The sequence below is a fragment of the Piliocolobus tephrosceles genome, chromosome 4 (assembly GCF_002776525.5).
Source record: "Piliocolobus tephrosceles isolate RC106 chromosome 4, ASM277652v3, whole genome shotgun sequence".
Lineage (NCBI taxonomy): Eukaryota > Metazoa > Chordata > Mammalia > Primates > Cercopithecidae > Piliocolobus > Piliocolobus tephrosceles.
Window position 1 is genome coordinate 26,421,689 of NC_045437.1, and position 21,691 is coordinate 26,443,379.

At 32.9% G+C, this 21,691-nt stretch overlaps 1 protein-coding gene across 2 annotated transcripts in view; it reads right to left on the reverse strand.

Annotated features, from left to right (window-relative positions):
- Positions 1-4,079: 4,079 nt before the first annotated feature.
- The window catches only part of CDH9 (cadherin 9), a 161,421-nt gene continuing 143,809 nt past the window's right edge, over positions 4,080-21,691 (reverse strand). The window contains exons 8-12 of one of the 2 annotated variants that reach the window (XM_023218219.2): positions 13,943-14,079; positions 13,347-13,468; positions 9,493-9,610; positions 9,140-9,391; positions 4,080-5,107 (exon numbers count right to left, since the gene is read on the reverse strand). In XM_023218219.2, the coding sequence (XP_023073987.1) occupies positions 4,620-5,107; positions 9,140-9,391; positions 9,493-9,610; positions 13,347-13,468; positions 13,943-14,079 (1,117 nt within the window). In that variant the 3' untranslated portion in view covers positions 4,080-4,619. The remainder of the gene's footprint in view (positions 5,108-9,139; positions 9,392-9,492; positions 9,611-13,346; positions 13,469-13,942; positions 14,080-21,691) is intronic. The other variant, XM_023218221.1, reaches the window with a different exon arrangement.

A 21,691-nucleotide genomic window follows, 5' to 3' on the forward strand; every position in this document is an offset into this window, starting at 1 on the left:
TTTTTTTCTTTAAATATGTAAAATAGGTTTTCCCCTGTGTTGCCCAGGCTGGTCTCGAACTCCTGACCTCAGCAATCCTGCCACCTCAGTCTCCCAAAGTTCTGTGATTACAGGCATGAGCCACCATGACCAGACACATTTGATTTTTTCATCTCCCATGTATTTATAATATTCTACAAAATTTTTAAAATGCTCATATATAAATATTGAGCAGTTTATTCAACATTGAGCAAGTATTTGCTGCATGCCAACAAGGTATGAAACAACAATCTGGGCACATGAGATACTTTAATGAATAAAATCTATAAAAATTATTGTTCAGAGAGATCAAGCATTCTAGTAGCAGTAGACACACAAAAAGTTAAAGGATAAACAAATTCTATATCAAGTTGATTGGTAATATGTGCTGTGGCAAACAATTATTTTTAAAAATAGAGAAAGGAGAAATGGGTGTAGAGGATTGTGATTTTAAATAGACTGACCAATGTAGTTCTCACTAAGAAAGTCACATTAAAAAGTGGTCTTGAAGGTAGTTATGAAGTTAACTTTGTGGATATCCAAGGAAAGATTATTCCAGAGAAAGTCAATCGAATGGAAACAAAATGCTAGCCAGTTTGAGGAAAAACAAGGAGACCAGAATAATCGAATTAAAATGAATGAAAGAAATGAGAATAATTTATCAGAGAAATAATGGGAATCTGATCTGACCGGTCCTTAGAGGCCACTGTGAGGACTGTCTCTCACTGCATGTGAACAATTGGTAAGTTCTGCAAAGAGAAGTGAGATGTCCAAACTTATCTAGTTAAAAAAAAAAAGAAGCATATCTGTTCTGTATTGGGTTGAAAATAGATGGCAGGAGCAGAAGCTAGTGAGAAGAAACACTTAGAAGAACACTGCAATCATCCAAGTATGGTTATTAGACCAGCATTGTAGCAGGAGATATGATGAAAGGTCATTGTATATCAGCTAAATTTTGAAGGTATCACTCATAGGATTTTCTACAGTATTAGATATGGAAGATAACAGATTGAAATGAATGAAGATTGACTGCTTGGTTTATGGCATGGACAATTAGAAGGATAGAGCTGACATTAACTGAGATGGAGCAAGCTGAGAAAAGATAGGAGTGAAAATTAGTAATTAAAATTTGGACATGTTACTTCTGATATGTTTATTCAAGTAGAAATTTAGAATAGTTGGATATATGTTTGGATTATTACATAGAGGTGAAAGTGGGAGGTATAAAATCAGAAAATTTCAATCTATATCTTAGATACAGATATAGATATAGACAGGTATAGTAACATGGAAAATTGGTAAGAATACCAGGGACCTGAATTTAACCAGAAAAGAAAAAAGCCTGGACAACTCTAAAATAGAGAGCTAGAAAAGAAGAGAAAGAACCAGTAAAGAAGATTGGGTGAAGTTAAAGTACAACCAACAGAATAAAGAATTCTGGAGGCTAATTATGATACTTGCGTCAAAGTGACAGGAATGATCAATATCCACCACTAACTAAGGTGAGATATTATTACTTTTTTGTTCCTGTTTGTTTGCTTGCTTTTATTGTTATTACTATTTTATTTTCTTTACTAAGTTTGGTATTTAAATCATTGAAATCGATTCAATGTGCCTGAGAGCAAAATTGAACGGAATAATATCCAGACTGTGTATTAACATGCAAATAGTGTAGATAGGTTATTCATACTGAAATAAATTCAAATATAAATATAGACATATTCTGAAAATTATTGAAGTTTCTAAATAAAACAATGAAATTAAGTTTATATTTGGGATAATGGTTACTCAATTGATTTTAATTTAGTTCTATTTTAGTTTGAAATAATCAGAGCTAATTAATTTAGTTTGGCAAGTACACATTAAGAATAAATTATCTTCAACATTTAACAACCCCATAGTTCATGAGAATAAAGTAATAGAATCAAATCTTACTGAGAATATTGTGTGCATCTAGTAAAATAAATTCCAAATCCAATAGGGTGAATGTTGTGATGTGTGTTTTCCTGAAGAATTTCAATGATTCATTTCAATGATTCATTTTGTTACTAGCAAACTAGTAACGAAATAATAAAATCTGATCCATCAGGCTCCTGAATGCATTTTACCTACTATGGACATTTCCTAGATTATTGGAAAAGGATAGGAAATATTAGTGTTACACAGATCTGTTAATTTCCTTGATTCAATCAGATCCTCTGATTCATAGCATTTAAGTCAGGTATACAAAAACAATCGCATACCAGTTAATATTAATTCTTCTAGCTCTGTGCTTCTTACAAAGATTACCATAGGTCAGTCATTTCACAGATCAAGGAAAGGGAGAACTTTGAAACTAACTTCATTAGTTCTCAAAAAGAGACAGCCAAATATTTTGCAGGTTAAAATATTTAATGTTTTATTCTATCTAATGACAATATTACTCTCTCATATCAATCATAGATCTACACCTTGTAGGTAAGTTCGTTTGTTGCAGTGCTCTTAGTATTTCAAGCATGGTAAGCCCAGGCAAGCTATGTAACTACCAGTTTATTCAACTCTCCTGCCACATAATGTCTTCATTTTTTAAACAACCACTACATGTACAGTCAGTATAGGTCTTCTTAGAATTGATTTACTTATTGTTATTTAACCTTGTAGTGATTATAGAATAAAGTGATTATAAGACGCCTTGCTCAATGTCTAACTTATTTTTTAATTACCTCAAGTCACTTTATATATCCTATTAGGTATTTGTCTATCTATGATGGATGAGCTTTGGCAATGAGGAAACTAATTCCTTTCTAAGTTAAAATTAAAATTATCTAAATCAAAACCAAAAGTAAAATTCTTTCTGTTTTCTGGGTGATTGTGTCCTGAGAAATGTATCAAGTAATTCTCAGTAGTCCAGTATGTCTTTTTCTTAGCGTTAAATTAAATCTTAATAAATATTTAATGTGTGTTACATATCGAAGATAAAGTTCTTAAGTTAGTCTTGGTCTACAAAAACTTTACAACATAGTGATATAGCAACAAATAAGTACATGTTTATAATTGGGTATTTGCTCCTTAAAACCTCTTGGTAACAGACTAGACAAAGTTAAATTTCTCCTATATGAATTCCACCTAGGAATCACCATAAGCATGGCATTTGCTGCCTAAACTATGAATAATTGAAGAGGAATAAAAGGTTAATTCTTGGCACAGAAAATAGATAACATGCAATCTCTCTGTGAAGTTCCCATATCTTGGTTGAAATTTTATGCTGTAGGCCATGTCAGGGCCAGATTATACACGGCAGTCTTTCAAATATTTGCAGATGATGATTGCTTACGCTTCCCATCTCTTCTTCTTTCCCATGCTTTGAGGTGCCTATATTCTATTTTCCGGACAATCGCAATAATTAGTAAACCATCACATTCTTTTAAGTCTCTTTTCTCTACTTTTCCTAAGCTTTTTCAAAACTTTCTCAATTACAATGACTTCAATTTTCCTCAATAAAATAATAAATTTAAAAACAAATTCTCTACTCTTCAATACACATTTTAAACATGTTACACACACCTGAGCACATATCCCATGAATTGCCTCATCATGAAGAAAAAAAAAATCAGAACTATGATTTCTCATTTTGAAAACTATACTACTGAGAGAAGATTGATTTAGATTTTTTCTATGTCTACATAACATTACTGACACATACTTCATTTACTCTCAAATATAATCCACTGGTTGATCCCATAGTAAAGTAAAGACTTGCAAAAAAAAAAAAAACTTAAAGTTTATTATCCACAACTATATATATATATATAATATTTTATATTCCAAATGTGTCTCATACTCTATTGTTGGTTAGACATCAGTGGTTCTATAAACATTAGTCAATATTTAAGTGATGAAATGGAAAAATAACAATTGGTACCAAAGTTACTTTATAGTTTCACTACATTGTAGGTCCAAATCCATGCAGTAGTTTCCGAACTGCTTATTCCCTGAGTGAACCATGTTTCACATTTAAAGGTGTAAAACATTTTTGTTATAAATGAGATCAGATCTGCCTCTAGGAATTAAATAAAATGAAATGTATTTTATAAATACTAGTTTATTTCATAAAAATACAAAAATATAAATATACATTTATAAAAATATGAATGAATTAACACAAAGACATTCTTCAACTAAATAAATATGGCAGTAATAGTCATTCCTATGTCATTAGGGATATATCTTTTCCATATTAATTTACAAAGCGGTTGCACAATGTTTAGTTTAATAGTAAAGGTGACTGAAAGTCAGTTAAGAAAACATTTATAAATTATTATACCTAAGAAAAGGCACAAAAAGCCTTTTAAGTATTTTTATTGATTATTGATGTGATATATTTTCCTTCCGAGATTGTTAGGCAAAGAGGGTGAACTGGTTATTACTTTTTAAAAAATCTATATCATTCGTATTCATTCACGAAAACTTACTGATTAAGCAAATCCCTACTAAGACAACACCTACGTATTGTTTGTAATTTCAATTTTTGAAAAATTTCCTCCCAGGAAGAGAATGCAGGCCACTCAATCTAATAACATAGACAGTACTTCCACTAATATTGATCAAGTCAAACAATCCTCTTAGTCTCGGTCACTATCGTCACCCCCGTACATATCGGCAAGTTTTTTAAAACGAGGCCCCCAGTCACTGAGATAATCATAATCTTGGTTACAATCAGCTGTGAGGGATTCTAAAGAGCTGAGCGAATCTGCTATGGAATCATTCCCTTCATAGGCATACGTTGCCAGTGAATCATATGGAGGTGCACTTGGGTCTGCGTCGTTTTCTTTTAATCTTCGATGGATGAAATCCTGTACATCAATATTTTCCCACAGAGGCACAGTCCTCCTTATCTGAAAAATAGTTTCGGGCATTACATCCCGTCTAAGTTTACTGTCTTCTCTTGCCTCTGGATTCCTTAATGTGCCAATGTCAAAAGCTTGGGTATCTTCTTCCCCACCACCTTCATCGTTATAGGTGACAATGTTGTCCCGGACATCGTCTTTGGAAATTATCAGAGGTTCCTTTTTCCTTTGCCTCTTCAACGCAGCAAACAGCACGACTAAAACTATTAATAAGAAATGGGAAAATAGTGAGATTTCATGAGTCAGGATAAAATAGAGTACACTTCTGAGTGTGAAATTTGTTTGGTACAGGAGATATTAAGATTAATCGAATAAAAATAATTAACTACCCTGTAGAAATACAGAGTTTCTCAAGGCAATGACTGGATGCATTGTATTGATAAAGGAGCAGATGGCATTAATTTACTGTCAAGACATATTCTCCTATGAACTTCTGGCATTGAAAAAGCTTTATTCAAGTACAATTATTATATTTATCCAACTGCAATTGCCTGACACATCAGCAGTCTTTCCAAATGTGCACTTGTTTCAAATACAAAAACGCTACAACTCAACTCATGATATTGATCATTCCTTTCACTTTGGCACAAGTATCATTTCTTAATGATTCAAGGGAATATATGCAAAACATTACTCATATATATATATATATTTGTATATGCATTATATTCCTATATTATGCGTGTACATGCGCACACACATGAATATGTCATGAATATGTATGTGTCACCGATTTTATCACTTCCCATGTCTCATAGGTTTAACTAAATTCCTTTACTGGTCTAATTTTGTAGGGGGCTTAGAAAGCTGAACTATAACTCTAAAAGTTACAATATAAAACTCAAACTCAAACTCACCTTTAACTTATCTTACAAAACACCTCAGACTGTATCTTGTTAATGAGGACTTCCTTGACATATAGGATCTGATTTAAACTTTTGGAATGAAATGTTAATTGTATTCCCTCTACTTGCTGTATTATTTTTATTGTTTACATGCCTATGTTACAAAGTTAACTGTGAACTTCTCCTCATATCATATATTTTCTTATTTCTCATTATAATACTGCAATTCAAATTATGTGTACTGGAAGATGAACCTGCTTCTAACAAATGCATGTTGCAATTAATAACATTCATTTAAAAAGAAGCAAACACGATTTTCAAAATACAAATTTTCCATTAAAAATTGGACAAGCCCATAACGTTACATATAAGAAATATGAGAATAAAATCAAGAAAATATCGTCAAAACACACTTCAGCATTACTAGGGAAAAATACAAACTAGGTTTCCTTTACTTTAGGGTACTTAACTGTTTGTCAGTATTATTTATGCTTCACAGAAAATAAGAAAATGTTGGGTATTATTCCTTTTCTCAATTTTTACATCGAGATTAAACAAAGCATACTAACTGTCATTGAGACTACACTTCAACATGGCCCATGAGGCCGCTAAAACTATACTAAAGCCCTGTTCAATGTTATTTTCATATTGACCAGCAAACTTTTCTCAGCTCTTCCTAACTGAAAGTAAGATTTTACAAAAGATAATTAAAGGTTTTCTTTAATTTCGTAAAAGTAAAAGTAAGATTTTACGAAAGATAATTAAAGATAATTAAATATAATTGCGAAAGATAAAGAAGTATCTGTAGTTAGACTTCACAGAATGGGCTTTGGGAGCTGAGCTATATTCAGGATCATCTGAGAGATATTAAAAAAAAAAAAAAAACTGCAGTAAAAATGAGACCTCTGTCCTCTCCTTTTAAAAGATGGACATACGATTAATTAAGTCCAACATGGATCTGACATCTATCAAATTTCAGCCACACACTAGAAAACGAAATTTCTTTCTAAATTTAAGGTTAAATAAATTTATAAGTTATCTACTTTTTAATCAATAAAATAACAATTGTGTAGTCAATTATTAAGTATGAAGGGTTTCTTAGCTAATAAAAACTTACTAATTCCCACAAATGGTCCATAGAACCTGTTCTGAGCTTTCCTTTTCTACCATATTAATATTATCAGATCATTTCTTAGATTGAGGTTATTAATCTGGAACATGTGAACAGAATTCAGAAAGAATAGGATAAAAATGAAAAAAAAAAAGTGCTTCATTATTTCCATTCATCTGTAACTCAAATTTAGCATTTCTTTTCAATAGGATTATTGGCATAAACCATGGTGATAGTGGCAGTGTGTGTGACAGATATTTTGTATTGCATCACAGTTTGACAGATAAATCAAACCATAGTTAGACTTGCTCCAGAACATGGCATGCATGATTTGATAAGCAAGCACAGTTTTCTTTGTGTTTTTTATTTCATTTGTGTAAGTGTATTTCCTTTTTGTCTTACATGTTTTACTCTAATAAATTTAAATCGTCATTCTGGCTAGGTCCATTTGCTTCATCAGGCTGCCAAAAGTGTCCCTACAACCAAAAAGTTTAAAATCCCTGCCCTAGATTTTAATTTTCCATCTTGCCTTATAAAATAGATATAAACTAAGAGTTAGATTTTTTCAAAATGTATGAAAGTACATTTAAAATATTATTGCCAGTGCTATGTCACTATCTTATAAAAAGCAAACTCTCTTAACTATAGAAATGCAGTAACTATGTCCAGCCATTACCATAAAGACTCACAATAACAATAAAGTGCTTTAGTAACTTTGAAAACATAAATTTCTGAATTAGAAGCAATTTTAACTACAATAATAGAAAATTACTCCCCATTTAGGCAATGAACTGGGAAAGTGAAAAATAGGAAATTAGTGCTTTCCATATTGCTCAAGGAACAAAGGTGGCTGACTTTGCAGAATATAAGAAGAAACCTTCTAGGATTTCTGCATAGAAAAAAATAGTATCAAATTTAGTTTGAGAATGTTAAAATATCTAAACTTACTTAGGGGGATGCTTTCGGTTCCCTATGTGTGCATGACTATCTTTGTGTGTGTATGTACATTACATTAATACAGAAATTTTTCAAATGATCTAACAACAACATATTTTCATGTGGTTCTAAATTAGGAAAGTGAAACTTCCTGAGTGAATAAAACAACGTGAAATCAGTAGCACTTAGCTAAAAGGCTAAGCCAAATTTTTATCTCCATAGGGATACAAAAATATTTTACAGAGGAGTTGAACTCTCTAGCAGTAGGTGGGGATTGAAACTGCTGATGGCGGTGGTAGCAGTGTATTTGTTCTAAACCACATGAGAAAATATTTTTCTAAATAGTTGGATCATCTTAACTGAGACAAATGTTTTTTCCCCACTTTCATCAATCCCCTACTGAAGTCCTGCAAGGATATCTGGCCAAAGGGATTTCATCCAGATAGCTTGAAAGGATTTGCAGAGAAAAGGAGCCAGCACATATGAGCATTAGAACATAAATTTGGCTAGCTCCCCTGCCCTAAGCATAAGTATTTGGGCTGAATATTTGATAGAAACAATTTTTTTTTGGAATGTTTTCCAGTGGAACAACTGTTTAATTGAATTAAATTGTTGTCCTGTTAGTGCATGTTCAAATAAAACATTCGCTGTTGGAACATGACTTTATTTAGAAAATATTGCAGGGTTAGGTATGACCACAGCGACATAGTGATATTTTTAAAAACAGAACTTTAACTTCTTAATTTGGTTTGTCACACCAATGTATAACAAGCTATATAGGGGAAAATGTCTAACTTACTGTGACTACTTTAATGCATTTGCATGTCAGACATCTGATATAGACAGCTCAGAATATGTTAGTAACTGTTGTTTGTAAGGGCAATGTAGTCTTTGATTTGGGAATAATAGAAAGGAGAAGTCGATAGTAATCTGTGTTTGAATGCTAGCTAATGCCTTTTCTAAATGAGTGACTTTGAGTAAATTATGTAGCCTTTCTCTAGAAGAAAAGTATTTACCTTATACAGTTGATGCAAAGATGAAATCAATGAAATCAAATACCCTTAGAACAGTGAACATAGTCAAAGATATAATACCAAATGATATAAAATGTATTTTTTAAATACACATGTGTATAGCATTTGTTAGATCTGTATTTTTGGTCTCTGGAAAGCTGGGCCTATCCCCACACACAAAAACTCTTACTTTTTCCTAATTGAAAGAACCATTTTAATAAAAAGTGAAAATGTTCTATCTTTATCTGTAGAGAAAAGTGTACAGCATCCTCGGACCATGAGGGAGAGATTTTTGTGAGTTAAGGGGTCATTAAGAGGGACAGAGCTTACTAAGCAGTATGAGGACACAGAGGAGAATTGCAACGAGAGCTCCCGTGCTCAGGCCGGCTGAAAGGATCAAGGCTTCTGCCGTGCAGGATTGCATGTTTCCTTGATTATCGCAGGCACACACCCGAATAGTGAGTGTGCCAGTGCTGCTTTGAATCGGATAATCGTTGTCAAAGATTAAAATTGGCAATAAGTAGGTGCTCATTTTGTTGCGACTGTAGCCATCTTTTCGAGTCATGATTCCTGCTGTGTTATCTGGTGGAGAAAAACATGTAAAAAACCAAAAACTTTCATATGTGTTTTTAATTATGTATCTTAAAGTTTCATGATTTTTAGTTTTAGAAATTTTCTTATACCTTTATTATCTACAATGGTGAAATTCGGATTGAGAGTAAATTCTGGCACTGGTTCAAAATAGAATTTGTGACCTCGGGGAGGGTCATCCTTATCCATGACACTGACAGTCTGAATCAACTGAAAGCAATATAAATAAATTAATTAATTAAGCCTAAGGCAATTTTCTTGTTATTAGATGATATCTTAAATCCATGTATTTGTGCTTTAAATACATCACAAAAACAAAGCAACAAAACAAAATAAATGCCATTTAAAGAATTATGCCAATGCCTTAATTTTTATGGTTTTGTCTTAGGTAACTTATTTAGTTAAGAGTGAAAGACATCCATTAAGCCCAATGGTTTGCAAGACATCTTAATGCATTATTGTCTTATACCTGGCCAACTTAAAGAAAAATTCAATCCCTCCAATACCTATCCTCTTTTGATATTGTTGAAAGGCACAGCCCATTTTATTATTAATTGATGAGCAATCCATTACATCCACTAGAAAATAATTCTTCAAAGGATGAGTACATAGAAGATGCGTTATTAAAAACAACAATGCTTAGCGCAATCACTCCTATATATTAACATTATTAATTATATTTTTAAAATAATAAATCAATTTGTCATGTACTATCAGAAAGAAAATGATTTTGAAGCTATGGACACCATTACTACAATTAAACTATTTTATTTAAATTGCTTGCTTTTCCCTTAATAGTATTTGCAAAGATAGATACCCAAAGAAATGCTTTTAAGATTTTGTACAATCCATGTTGAAGTTTCAAAATTAGAACACCTCTTGGCTGACCTAGTGTAAGTAAATAAGAAGTGTGCCCTAATGGAATATGGAACAGCCAACTATGGGTTGGGCAAAAAAATTTCACTGAGCATTTTATAGTGGAAAAAGCACTGAGCTACACATTCGGGTGCCTCCCATCTGTGTGATTTGAAATCACAGTCATTTAATTACTCTGACTTTTAACGTTCTGTTCTACAAAAACAAACAGGTCTCATAGTCTAACATTATGTGGTGAACAGTTATTGAAATTCACAATAGTTTAAGCTTTCCATTATTTCACTGTATACCTTTTATAACCATACTAACCTACATACTCACTAGTCAGTGCTACTTTCACTTTAATTTTATATTAATGATAATTATATCATTTTGACAGGGTGATATGTAACTGTATTTTTAATACAGTGCTTTTGAAAGTGTACAATTATTAACAAAAAATTAATAAACTTTTCTGCTTAGAAAATTGGAACATAAGAAAATAATTATATAAGATCTAATATTTTGCTCAACCTTCTGTTCCTAAATAGCAATAACAAATCTGACTTTTAGTAATAATTTAAATCATAAAAAGTTGGTCTTTTAATTATATGACATTTGAGGTATTGAAATTATTGGATGGGCTCTGTATATTTTATGAAGATATACATATACTTAGTATCCATTTTATTTTTAATTTGATTAAATTCAATGAGTAATATGTATTAAATAAATTAGTTAATATGAATTATACTTACTTTTTATAAAATATTAGCATATAATATATCAATAACACATATGAATCAGTAAAAGATAAGCATACTAATAGATATGTGAGTAAATAATATTTATAGGTGATTGTAGTTTGACTTGTGCTCCCCCAAAAGATCTGTTCAAATCCTAAATCCCAGTACCTGTGAATGTGATTTATTTGGAAATAGGCTCTTTGCAGATAAAATCAAGTTAAAATAAGATCATTCTAAATTAGGGATGATTCTAATCCAATGACTGGAGTCTTCATAAGAAGAAGCAAATTTGGACACAGAAACAGATACAGGAAGAATGCCATGAAATGATGGAGAGAGATATTGGAGTAATTGGCATCCACAAGCCAAAAGATGTCAATGATGGCTGGCAAGCTCATCAAGCTAGAAAGTGCCAAGGGTGGATAGTCTCCTAGAGCCTTTAGAGAGAGCACAGCCCTGTTGCGTGTTGATTTTATACTTCCAGCCTCCAAAACTATGAGAAATAAAATTCTGTGTTTTAAACCATTCTGTTTGTGGTAATTTGTCATGGCAACCCTTGGAACTAATACAGCTGTAAATTATTTTTAAGTTACAAAAAAAAAAAAAAAATGTTTGGCCTTAATGAGTTTACAAGATTCCACACTAAAAGTGTTATGAGAAATTTATATATTGGCAGATATTTAAAATCTAGGGTTGCCAAATACATAGGCAATCATAGGTATTTGGTGGGAATATCACCTAATTTATGACAGATTTGGAGAAGTATTTGGGAACATTTATTAATATTTATAGATATAATTTAATTATTCCCACTTTGAGAATTACATCAAAGGAAAGTAGCACCAGGTGGTAAACAAGCAAAATGTACTACAATGCTCTGCTCATTATAGTATGACTGGGGTACTGCTAGGGTAACATTTTGTGAAACCAAATTTCCATTAAGAAGGAAGTAATTGAATAAGTAATATATAACTATGCTATGAAAATTAAGCATCAAATTCAAAAAATCATTTACTAAACTGAGATGCCCATTGTATGTTGCAAAATAAAGAGGAAAAGCAAATTTTTATCCAAATAGCTATGTAACAATTTCATGTTATTACAAATAAAAATCTCATTTGTATTTTTGTATATGTAGGTGGAATGTGTTATGTATCTCTCTCTTAGTCAGCTGGGATGCCATAACAATCCCACACACTTAATGGCTTAAACAACAGAAATGCATTTTCTCACAGTTCTGGAGATTGTGAGGTTGAGGTCTAGAGACTAGTGTGGTTGACTTCTGGTGAGGGCTTACTAATATTAATAGCTACCTTCTCCCTGAGTGCTCTCATGTGGTTTTTCCTTGGTCCATGAATTCAGGGACAGGGAGAAAGGGAGAGCATGAGCTCTCTGTTAACTCTTCTTTGTATGCTAATCCCATCAGATCAGGATCTATCCCCTTATAACCTCACTTCATCTTAATTACTTCTTTGAAACACTCTCTCTAAATACAATGACACTAGGGTTGCATTTTCAAGATTTGAATTTGGAGGAGGGCCACAAACATTCAGTTCATAATATTCTCTATTAGAATAGAAGAAAAACTGTATTTTAGATTATTTTCTACCTTAAAGAGACATGATGGAATTATAGATGATTCTTAAAATCTACCTATTTTATCTTTAAAGTAGTTAACTAAATGGTTAAGTTACTTTTGGTAAAATTTATGCAATTACTGTTATAGAAAAATACTATATTTTTGTCAAAAATGAGTATATTCTTCATTTACTTAGAATTACTTTATATATGTTTGAAAGAATTACTTTGTAAGAAGACTTCATAATTCTTTTACAAACAAATCTACTTCATGTCAATGATATGAAACTTTAAAACTTACAAAATATCACTCATATCAAAATCTCCTAAAACTATTAAAAGTGGCAAAATGTAATCAAGAAAACAACGATTATGATTACCTTTATAGTAACATGAAACAATTTCATTTTCATACTTCGTTTTATTTAATGATATATTTTCATTCTATTAGTGAAGATAACTCAGCATAAGCATAATTATGAATGCATGTAACAGCTTCTATGTATGTGATATTCACTATAAACCTAGTATGTAAATTAAAGCATGTTATAATATTCCCCACTATATTATTGATTCCATTATAAAAACATTTTTAAATCACCTTTTTAAAAATCACTGTGAGTTCTTTGTTAAGGATAAATAAATGGTGGACATGAAGTATTGACAATAGTTTGCACAAAAGAAATCCTGCAAATAAAGTGATGTAATGTCATTTGACTTTGTAAAGAGAAAATATATTCTTTTAAGTTTTTAATGATTTTATTTACCTGCCCAGGTTTTGCATTTTCACAAACAAATGTTTCATAATACATGGCAAATTCCGGAGCATGGTCATTTATATCTAGAATTCTGATGAAGACAGGGATGTGGCTACTTTGTTTTGGGTTATCTGCAACGAGAACATGTGTAAGATTTCAGTCTCATTTACACAGAAGCAGTGAAACCACTCACCCATTTGTAGCTTAGCAACAGATCCTTTTTGTGGTGTTCACTTTCTCAATTGGGCTGCTGATGAATATCTCAGCTCTCTTACATGGTCCAAATGAAAAGCACAATAAAATTGAGGAAAACATAGTTGAGAATGAGGTATTATTTGTAATAGATAATTTTCTTAGATTATTTTTATGAGGTTAAATTATATTTCTCTCCTATTTAAGGTGTAAAAGAAAAGCAAATTTGAAATGAATGAATTATTTGATAATCCTTAGAGATAATTTAAAAATGTGTTACCATTCTAAGCCATTTCTCTAAGATCTTGCTAAGGATACAATCATACCACTCAAGAAAATGAGTCTAGCTAGTGCTATTATTTTACCACTTTGATGAAAGACAGTGTGTTCAGGTAGATGTAGCTCCAACTTACTTATTTCTGTGGCTGTAACAGTGATGTTATGCCAAGGAGATGATTCTCGGTCAAGGGCTTTCAAAGTGAAAATAGAGCCATTTTCTGAGTGGATGCCGAAAATACGGTCCATATCAGTATGTCGATCCACAGAGTACCTGGCAGAAGAGACTCATAAATCCAGCATTCTTCTGAGGTTACTAGTTCTACTCTTTCTTAAAGTTATAGGTAATTTCCACAATGATCTGACAAATACATGAAATGTAAAATGCTAACAACTTTCTTGAATTTTTATTTTATGGAATTGTTATTTGAGCAATTTCATATATTTGACTCTTTCCACTTAGTATTCCACAGCTATGTGTACTTTAGAACTGTTATTTATACACATGTATCCCGGTGGCAGCTGTTAAAGTGAGTTCTTAAGTATCAGTTGGTTCACTTATCCTATCATAGGCCTAGTGCTGTGTTTGAGACACATTAAACAGTAATGTTAAACTTGACTGAGCCAATAGTAATGAATAAATCGAAAGCATGTTAAAAAAAAATACATAACTGTGTCCAGAGTCCTCTATAAGCAAACATTGAGAAGGCTATTATAAAATACATTGCTCTTGAATGGCTTTTTATTCAAGGAACATCCAGCTGAATCAAGGTCTTCCTCTAATCTATCCCTCCAACTTATTTCAAATCAAAATGAAATGTTATATCACCACAGAGTTCTGTGACTTTCTCATCAGGGCTGTATGTGGAAGACGTCATTGTAAGCTTTGTATCACTCTGCAGTTGGTAAAATAATAACTCTTCTCCCTAAGATGTCTATACCTTAATCCCCAGAACCTGTGAAGATGTTGTTTTACACAGCAAAAGTAATTTTGCAGATGTCATTAAGGTTCAAATCACTGAAACAGAAAATTACCCTGATTATCAAGGCATGCCTAGTTTATTCCTATGAGCCCTTGAAAGTGGAATGGGAAGACCAGGCGCGGTGGCTCAAGCTTGTAATCCCAAAACTTTGGGAGGTAGAGGTGAGTGGATCATCTTAAGTCAGGAGTTCGAGACCAGTCTGACCAACATGGTGAAACCCTGTCTCTACTAAAAACACAAAAATTACGCCGGCATGGTGGCAGGCACCTGTAGTCCCAGCTACTTGGGGGGCTGAGGCAAGAGAATCTCTTGAACCCCAGAGGCAGAGGTTGCAGTGAGCCGAGATGGCACCACTGCACTTGACACAGTGAGACTCCCTCTCAAAACAGTGACACAGTGAGACTCCCTCTCAAAAACAAACAAACAAACAAAGTGACATGGGAAGGCAGAAAATTGGTTTAGAGAGATGAAACAAGAAAAAAAGAGAACAGATTTGAAGAATGAGAAATACTCGACCCGTTGTTGCTGGCTTTAAAGCTGAAGGAATGGAGCCACAAACCAATAAACAATGAACATAGACAGCCTCTAGAAACAGTGAGTAGTCCTTAAGCTGATATCCAGCAAGGAAACAGGGGTCTCACCCACACAACTGCAAGGACTTGAAATCTGCTCACAACCTAAATGATCCAGAAAGCAATTCTCTGCCTAGAATATACAGAAAGAAATATGGCCCTGTTCACACTGCCACCTTGACTTTAGCCCAGTGAGACACATACTGAACTTGTGATGTACAGAAATTCAGACCTATCTGTAAGATAATAATACATTTGTAGTATTTTTTGTGGCAGCAATAGAAATCTAATATATCCTTAAAAGATAAATTTTTGAAAAAATTAATTTATATGAAAGTCCTTCAGTTACATCAGACCGTGTTATGCCATACTAGCTATTTTTTTTTTTTTTTTTTACATCTTTTTGAGATTTCTGTTGCGGTCTTTAATTGAGCCATGTCGGAAAGTGAGTACTTCTCAACATTAACTTTTAAGTGAATCACATACGAATCCTGTTAAAAACAGAGTTTGATTCAGTAGGTCTGGGGTGGGAGCTGGGATTGTGCGTTTTAAACAAACTCTTAGGTGAATCCTATGCTGTAGCTCCACGGGCTAGGTTTTATATAGCAGTTTTAGACTACGGGATAAAATGATTAGAATAAGAACAGAAACAGGAAAAGCAATGAAGGACGATTAACAGGCTAATCAGCCTCTGGTGTAGTCCTCATTTTTCTAGGTATCTTATTAAATGCATCTTATCTTATTACGAGTTACTTTTTGATCAAGTGTATTGGAAAATTACAGTTCCCACTGTAAATCTTAAATATATTCACACTTTGGCACTGGCTTTGGCAAACATAAGTAATGGATATTTAGGTTTTATTTTATTTTATTTTTATTTTATTTTATTTATTTTTTTGTTTGAGACATAGTCTCGCTCTGTCACCAGGCTGGAGTGCAGTGGCCGGATCTCAGCTCACTGTAAGCTCCGCCTCCCACGTTGACGCCATTCTCCTGCCTCAGCCTCCCGAGTAGCTGGGACTACAGGCGCCCACCACCTCGCCCGGCTAGTTTTTTGTATTTTTAGTAGAGACGGCGTTTCACCATGTTAGCCAGGATGGTCTCAATCTCCTGACCTTGTGATCCTCCTGCCTCGGCCCTCTGAAAGTGCTGGGATTACAAGGCTTGAGCCACCGCGCCCAGCTGATATTTAGGTTTTAAAACGTTATGAAGTATTGGCAATTTTTAAATTATTGGGTGAACATACATTAACCTAAATTGTATGACTTTTTTGTTTGAACTGTTTATTAAAAGATATACTATTTAATCTATTGTTTAAGCCTTATGCTGAACTTCAGGGATCTATTAAGTGAAAGGGTCTGATCATAATTTTAACAATTTAATATAGTACATGAAGATACTTGCTTAATTTATTTTCTGCTAAATTTTATTAAATGATTATTGCAGAGTCATAGATACTGCTTCAAAAAGAGTATTTGGTCCTTTGGAAAAAAGGTATCGGGTGTCATCTCAACAATGGAATGACTATAAAACTTATATAGTTGGTTTCAGGTTTTACCTCACTCCCTGTACATGGAACCACTTCAGTCATCTCTGTTTTGTCATTCAGCAGGATTCTACAATGCACAACAGAAGTACATGCAAATGACAGTATTCCCTCAGTTTTTCAATAATCATTATTGTAATCTTTTCACATGGTGTTATGAAAAGAATTTAGGCACTTAAAATACACTCGTTTGACATAAGATCACTGCCCAAGAGTAGCTTATATTTCTTGGGTGGGAAGTCCTAAGGGGATAAAGGAGAAATAGAAACCTAGATATAAAAATTTATAATAATGCACAACAGCATACATACATATATACTTATATATACATATATATGTGTGCATATATATGTACATATATATTTTTTTCTAGAAGCAAATGTCATACTGGCTTTTAGCCAACAATTCTTTGTCAGATTATTTTCAGAGATAGATCTGATTTGCAAAATCACAATGTAGTAAAATTGAGCATGCAAGTCATATTGAAATTTTTCTTTTAAACCTCTATTTCCAATTGTGCTAACATGAAACAAAATATTATGTTTCCTACCTATAGGTTTCAACTCTCTTACAATTCCTGATGTGGGCTTTACTGACGTTGGGACCAAATCACTATTATAAGGTTTTTGAGAGAAAAGCAAATAAAATCACTGGAACGACAAAAGTATTTTATTTTCCTTAGCTACACAAATTCTGCTTATGAATAAAAATAAATCTAAAATATACACAAAGAAAGAGGAAGCAAAAGAACATAACTACAGCTGTGCATTGAATGAAGCTCAATTCATAATATTCACCTGTTAATATTTCTCTCTGTTGTTGGAAAGGTCAATAGTTAACCATTATCTGCTTATGTCTGAATAGATCTGGAATTTCTTCCTACTGCTTGCATTGAAGATCAAAGAGGAAAATAAAATTTCCTTTTGTGCTTATTGCTAGTTGCCCTAGTGTTTAGCCTAGAGATTTTGATGATATTTCTATGACTGAGAAATAGCTAACAATTGCAACATGATAAAAATCAAGCTTTGATACACTTGTATATTTTTTTCAGGATCAAAACAGATTTAGGCTTCTGGCCACCTTACTCTTAGGTACAACCTTGAAAGACACTATTTTTCACGTTAAGAATTCATGAAAGAAACTCATGGATGATACAGAAATAGCTCACTTTTAACTTTGACAGTGCCAACTTCCAGGTCTACATTCAAATTTTTGTTTCCAGTGCAAATGATGTCTCACAATTTGTCAAAGCTCAGAGATAAATTTCTTTTATTTAGCAGCCAAACTTCTCTTTTCACCCAGAATAGGACATTCTGATTTCCTTAATAATAATAAATACACTGGATTACCACAAATGACCAGAAAGAGCCTGATAAACCCTTAATACAGAACAAAGCTATCTCTATGTTCCAGCAGATGGCCTACTATAACAACAATATTTTATTGATCCCCCTGCATTGAATTTTGAACAATCAGTTTAAAAAGGCTATCGTCATAATTTTTTGTATGAATACTTTCTGCAGAGACAGGATCCAATCATATAGGGATCAAATAACATGCGAAAGAGAGCACAGGGGCTCTCTTCCCGTGGAAGTTGAACTCTGCTTTTCATTTTTCTTATTTGCTTTATATTTTTGTGTTCTATCATTAAAAGTCAAGTATGTATCAGATATCTATATTTTTACCTAGCACAAATAATCTAAACTCAATGACAGACACCAGAATGAATGAGTAATATGCAGAAATATGTCAAGAATTCATTCCTTTTTCTCTACTAGATTCCATATATTTCTTCCACTGACTAAGTCAGTTTAGCTAGAACATCATTCGGTTTTTACTTTTCAGCTACTGTTTTCCAGAAACATGTTCCTCATAGCTGTGGTCTAGCCAACCTTCATTACACCTCAAAAATGAATGTTGAGTATTAGCTGTACAATGATATTATTTATAATTTCATTTGAAAAATTAGTTCAAATCTTTTTTGCAGAGATGCATGATATTCTTGTTAGATTATTATTATTTTACCTTTTGCAATAAAATCAAGCAAATATGAGAGAAGCACTACTATACGAATGCACTTATACATTTCTTCCAGTTTATTCTGAAGTCATGGACATTTTATTGAGGCATAATTAAATCCCTCACCGGAAAGTTTGTTTTGTTGCTTTTCAATTCCACAGTAGAAAGGATCTTTTAAAAATCATTGAACTTTAAATACGTTAAGCATAAAATAGGTGTAAAATGAGGCAACATGTTCTTTCAGATCTTGTAAAGCTATAATCAACCGTATAACTTTGGAGATCCATGATTACTAATGAGGTGAAGCAGAGCTGACAACAGCTGCTAATTGTAACCATAATCTCATGTTGCAAGTGGCAGATGTATTTCAGAAAATATATTTGATGAACAGATTTAATCGTGGATGAGAATTAGTTCCCAATCTTTCCCTGGAAAAATGTTTCTCTGTGATGCTTATCATAGCCTATTTCTGCTCTGAGATCAGTCATCCTTCTAAATTTGATCTTCGCAAACAAAACAGTCCCATGTTACAATGTTGCATTCTTGTTGAATTATTGCTGATTTTTCTTCACACTATAATTGGATATCTAAAGCTTTTTCGCACACATTTTAAATGCTAACAGGAACCATCCTCTATGCTATGCTTTCCGGTATGGCCTTATAAATTGGCAGAATTGGTAGTACCAACTGAAGAATACAATTTGAGATTAGTTTCTCTCAATATTTTCCCTCTCCTTATAATAATTCTTGAGATGTTACAGGTTAAATTATAATTGATTATTTCTAGGACTTGAGTACCCTATATAAAACAAATTATTTCTGGAGGACCTTTAAACTGAACTTTTTTAAAGCCATTTTTTAAACACCGGGAAGCAAGTTTGCAAATTTTACTATCGGTCTTTGAATGAGAAATTTTACTTTTGAAATTATGTCCGTGGGAAACTGTCAGATATAGGAGAGGTTTTATATACACACATGGAAATTATCGTATATAGGGGAGATTTTATATACAAATACACACCAAGTATATGAGTGTATGTAAAGATTGAATATATCTCTAATCTAAACATTTATTTATGATGTATAATATACATGATAGTATATTATTTATACAATAGAAGTGTAAGAGTTTTAATGTCATTAGAAAATAAAATTTTAAAAATCTATGGACATATATGTATAACAAATTCAATCATATATAAGTGAGATAGCAGATTGACAAATTGTATGAAAAAATGGAATATTTGGTGGAAAGCAGTTAAATAACACTAGAATATCTATAGAGGAGAGAATCATAGCTGTCTTATGGGCTATAGAATTTCCTGTGTCATCCATGTCCTTTAAAATGAATTACTACAATTATGTAAGCAGGGATATATTTAAAAATATTTTTCCCTAAATTCCTCTTTTGGCAAACATGTATACACATGCTGGATTTACCATACTACTAAAACACCAAAAATCAGAAAAAATACATTAAACTATAATTCTTAAAGAAGCGGAAGTAAGAAAATAAGACAATCACCCCTGAGAGAAGGGAAATAAATGAGGTAATCCCTAAAACTTTCCCATTGTGCTGTCTGAATAGGGTTTTCATAATGCAGGACATGGGGACAGAGATGGAGTTTGCCAGTCTCCCTGAGTTGAGCAGGAAAACTAATGTGGCTAAAGTTTGCAGGCAGAAGTAACAGAGGGAGCTACAGAAATCTAAAGAGAATCTCGTTCAGCTCTTCAGCTGACTACCTATGAGAATATGAGTGGAAACAGGAAACAAGAAATGGCAGAGGTAACTAATCATTAGAGGGATTAGAGGGGGAAAAATTATGAACTGTGAATGGAGCTAGTCTTCACCAGGCAAAGTAGAAAACCTCATAATTTGCAAGACTTTTTGTAGACTACTCAGAAAGATACTACTTGATGAATGGGACAAAATTAGTCCTAGATTAAGGTTTGCTACAAAACCAAGATTCAAAAGAATTAAGCTGTTTTAAGAAACCTAATCTTCTATCAGAGCAAAACTCAATAATATTTATTAAAATATGAAGCTGTTTAGCTTCACATGGTAAAACTCACAATGTCTGTAATCCAATCAGAAATTACAGCCAGGGAAAGAAGAAGAAAGATGTGAATGCAAAGAAAAATATATTAATTAAAAACAACCCCCAAAGACACCATTGATATAATTAAATATGATATTTTAAATGTTAATCGGCATGCTAGAGAGACACATGTTCAAAAGCATATATGTGGCCAGGTGCGGTGGCTCACGCCTGTAATCCCAGCACTTTGGGAGCCCGAGGTGGGCGGATCACGATGTCAGGAGATGGAGACCATCCTGGCTAACATGGTGAAACCCCGTCTCTACTAAAAGTCCAAAAAATTAGCCGGGCATGGTGGCAGGTGCCTGTAGTCCCAGCTACTTGGGAGGCTGAGGCAGAAGAATGGCATGAACCTGGGAGGCGGAGCTTGCAGTCAGCCGAAATCACGCCACTGCACTCCAGCCTGGGAGACGGCCAGACTCCGTCCCAATAAATAAATAAATAAATAAATAAATAAATAAATAAATAAATAAAAATATATATATATCTGTCTTAATATATATAATATGTATATAATATGTGTACTATATTAAAGAACACTTGAAGAAAAGACTACAGATCTAAGATTCAAAAATACTCTGGATGAAATTAAAGCAGCTAAGATGTTGCAGAAAAAAAATTAGTGAACTTGAAGGCATATATATGTATATATAATATAATATACATA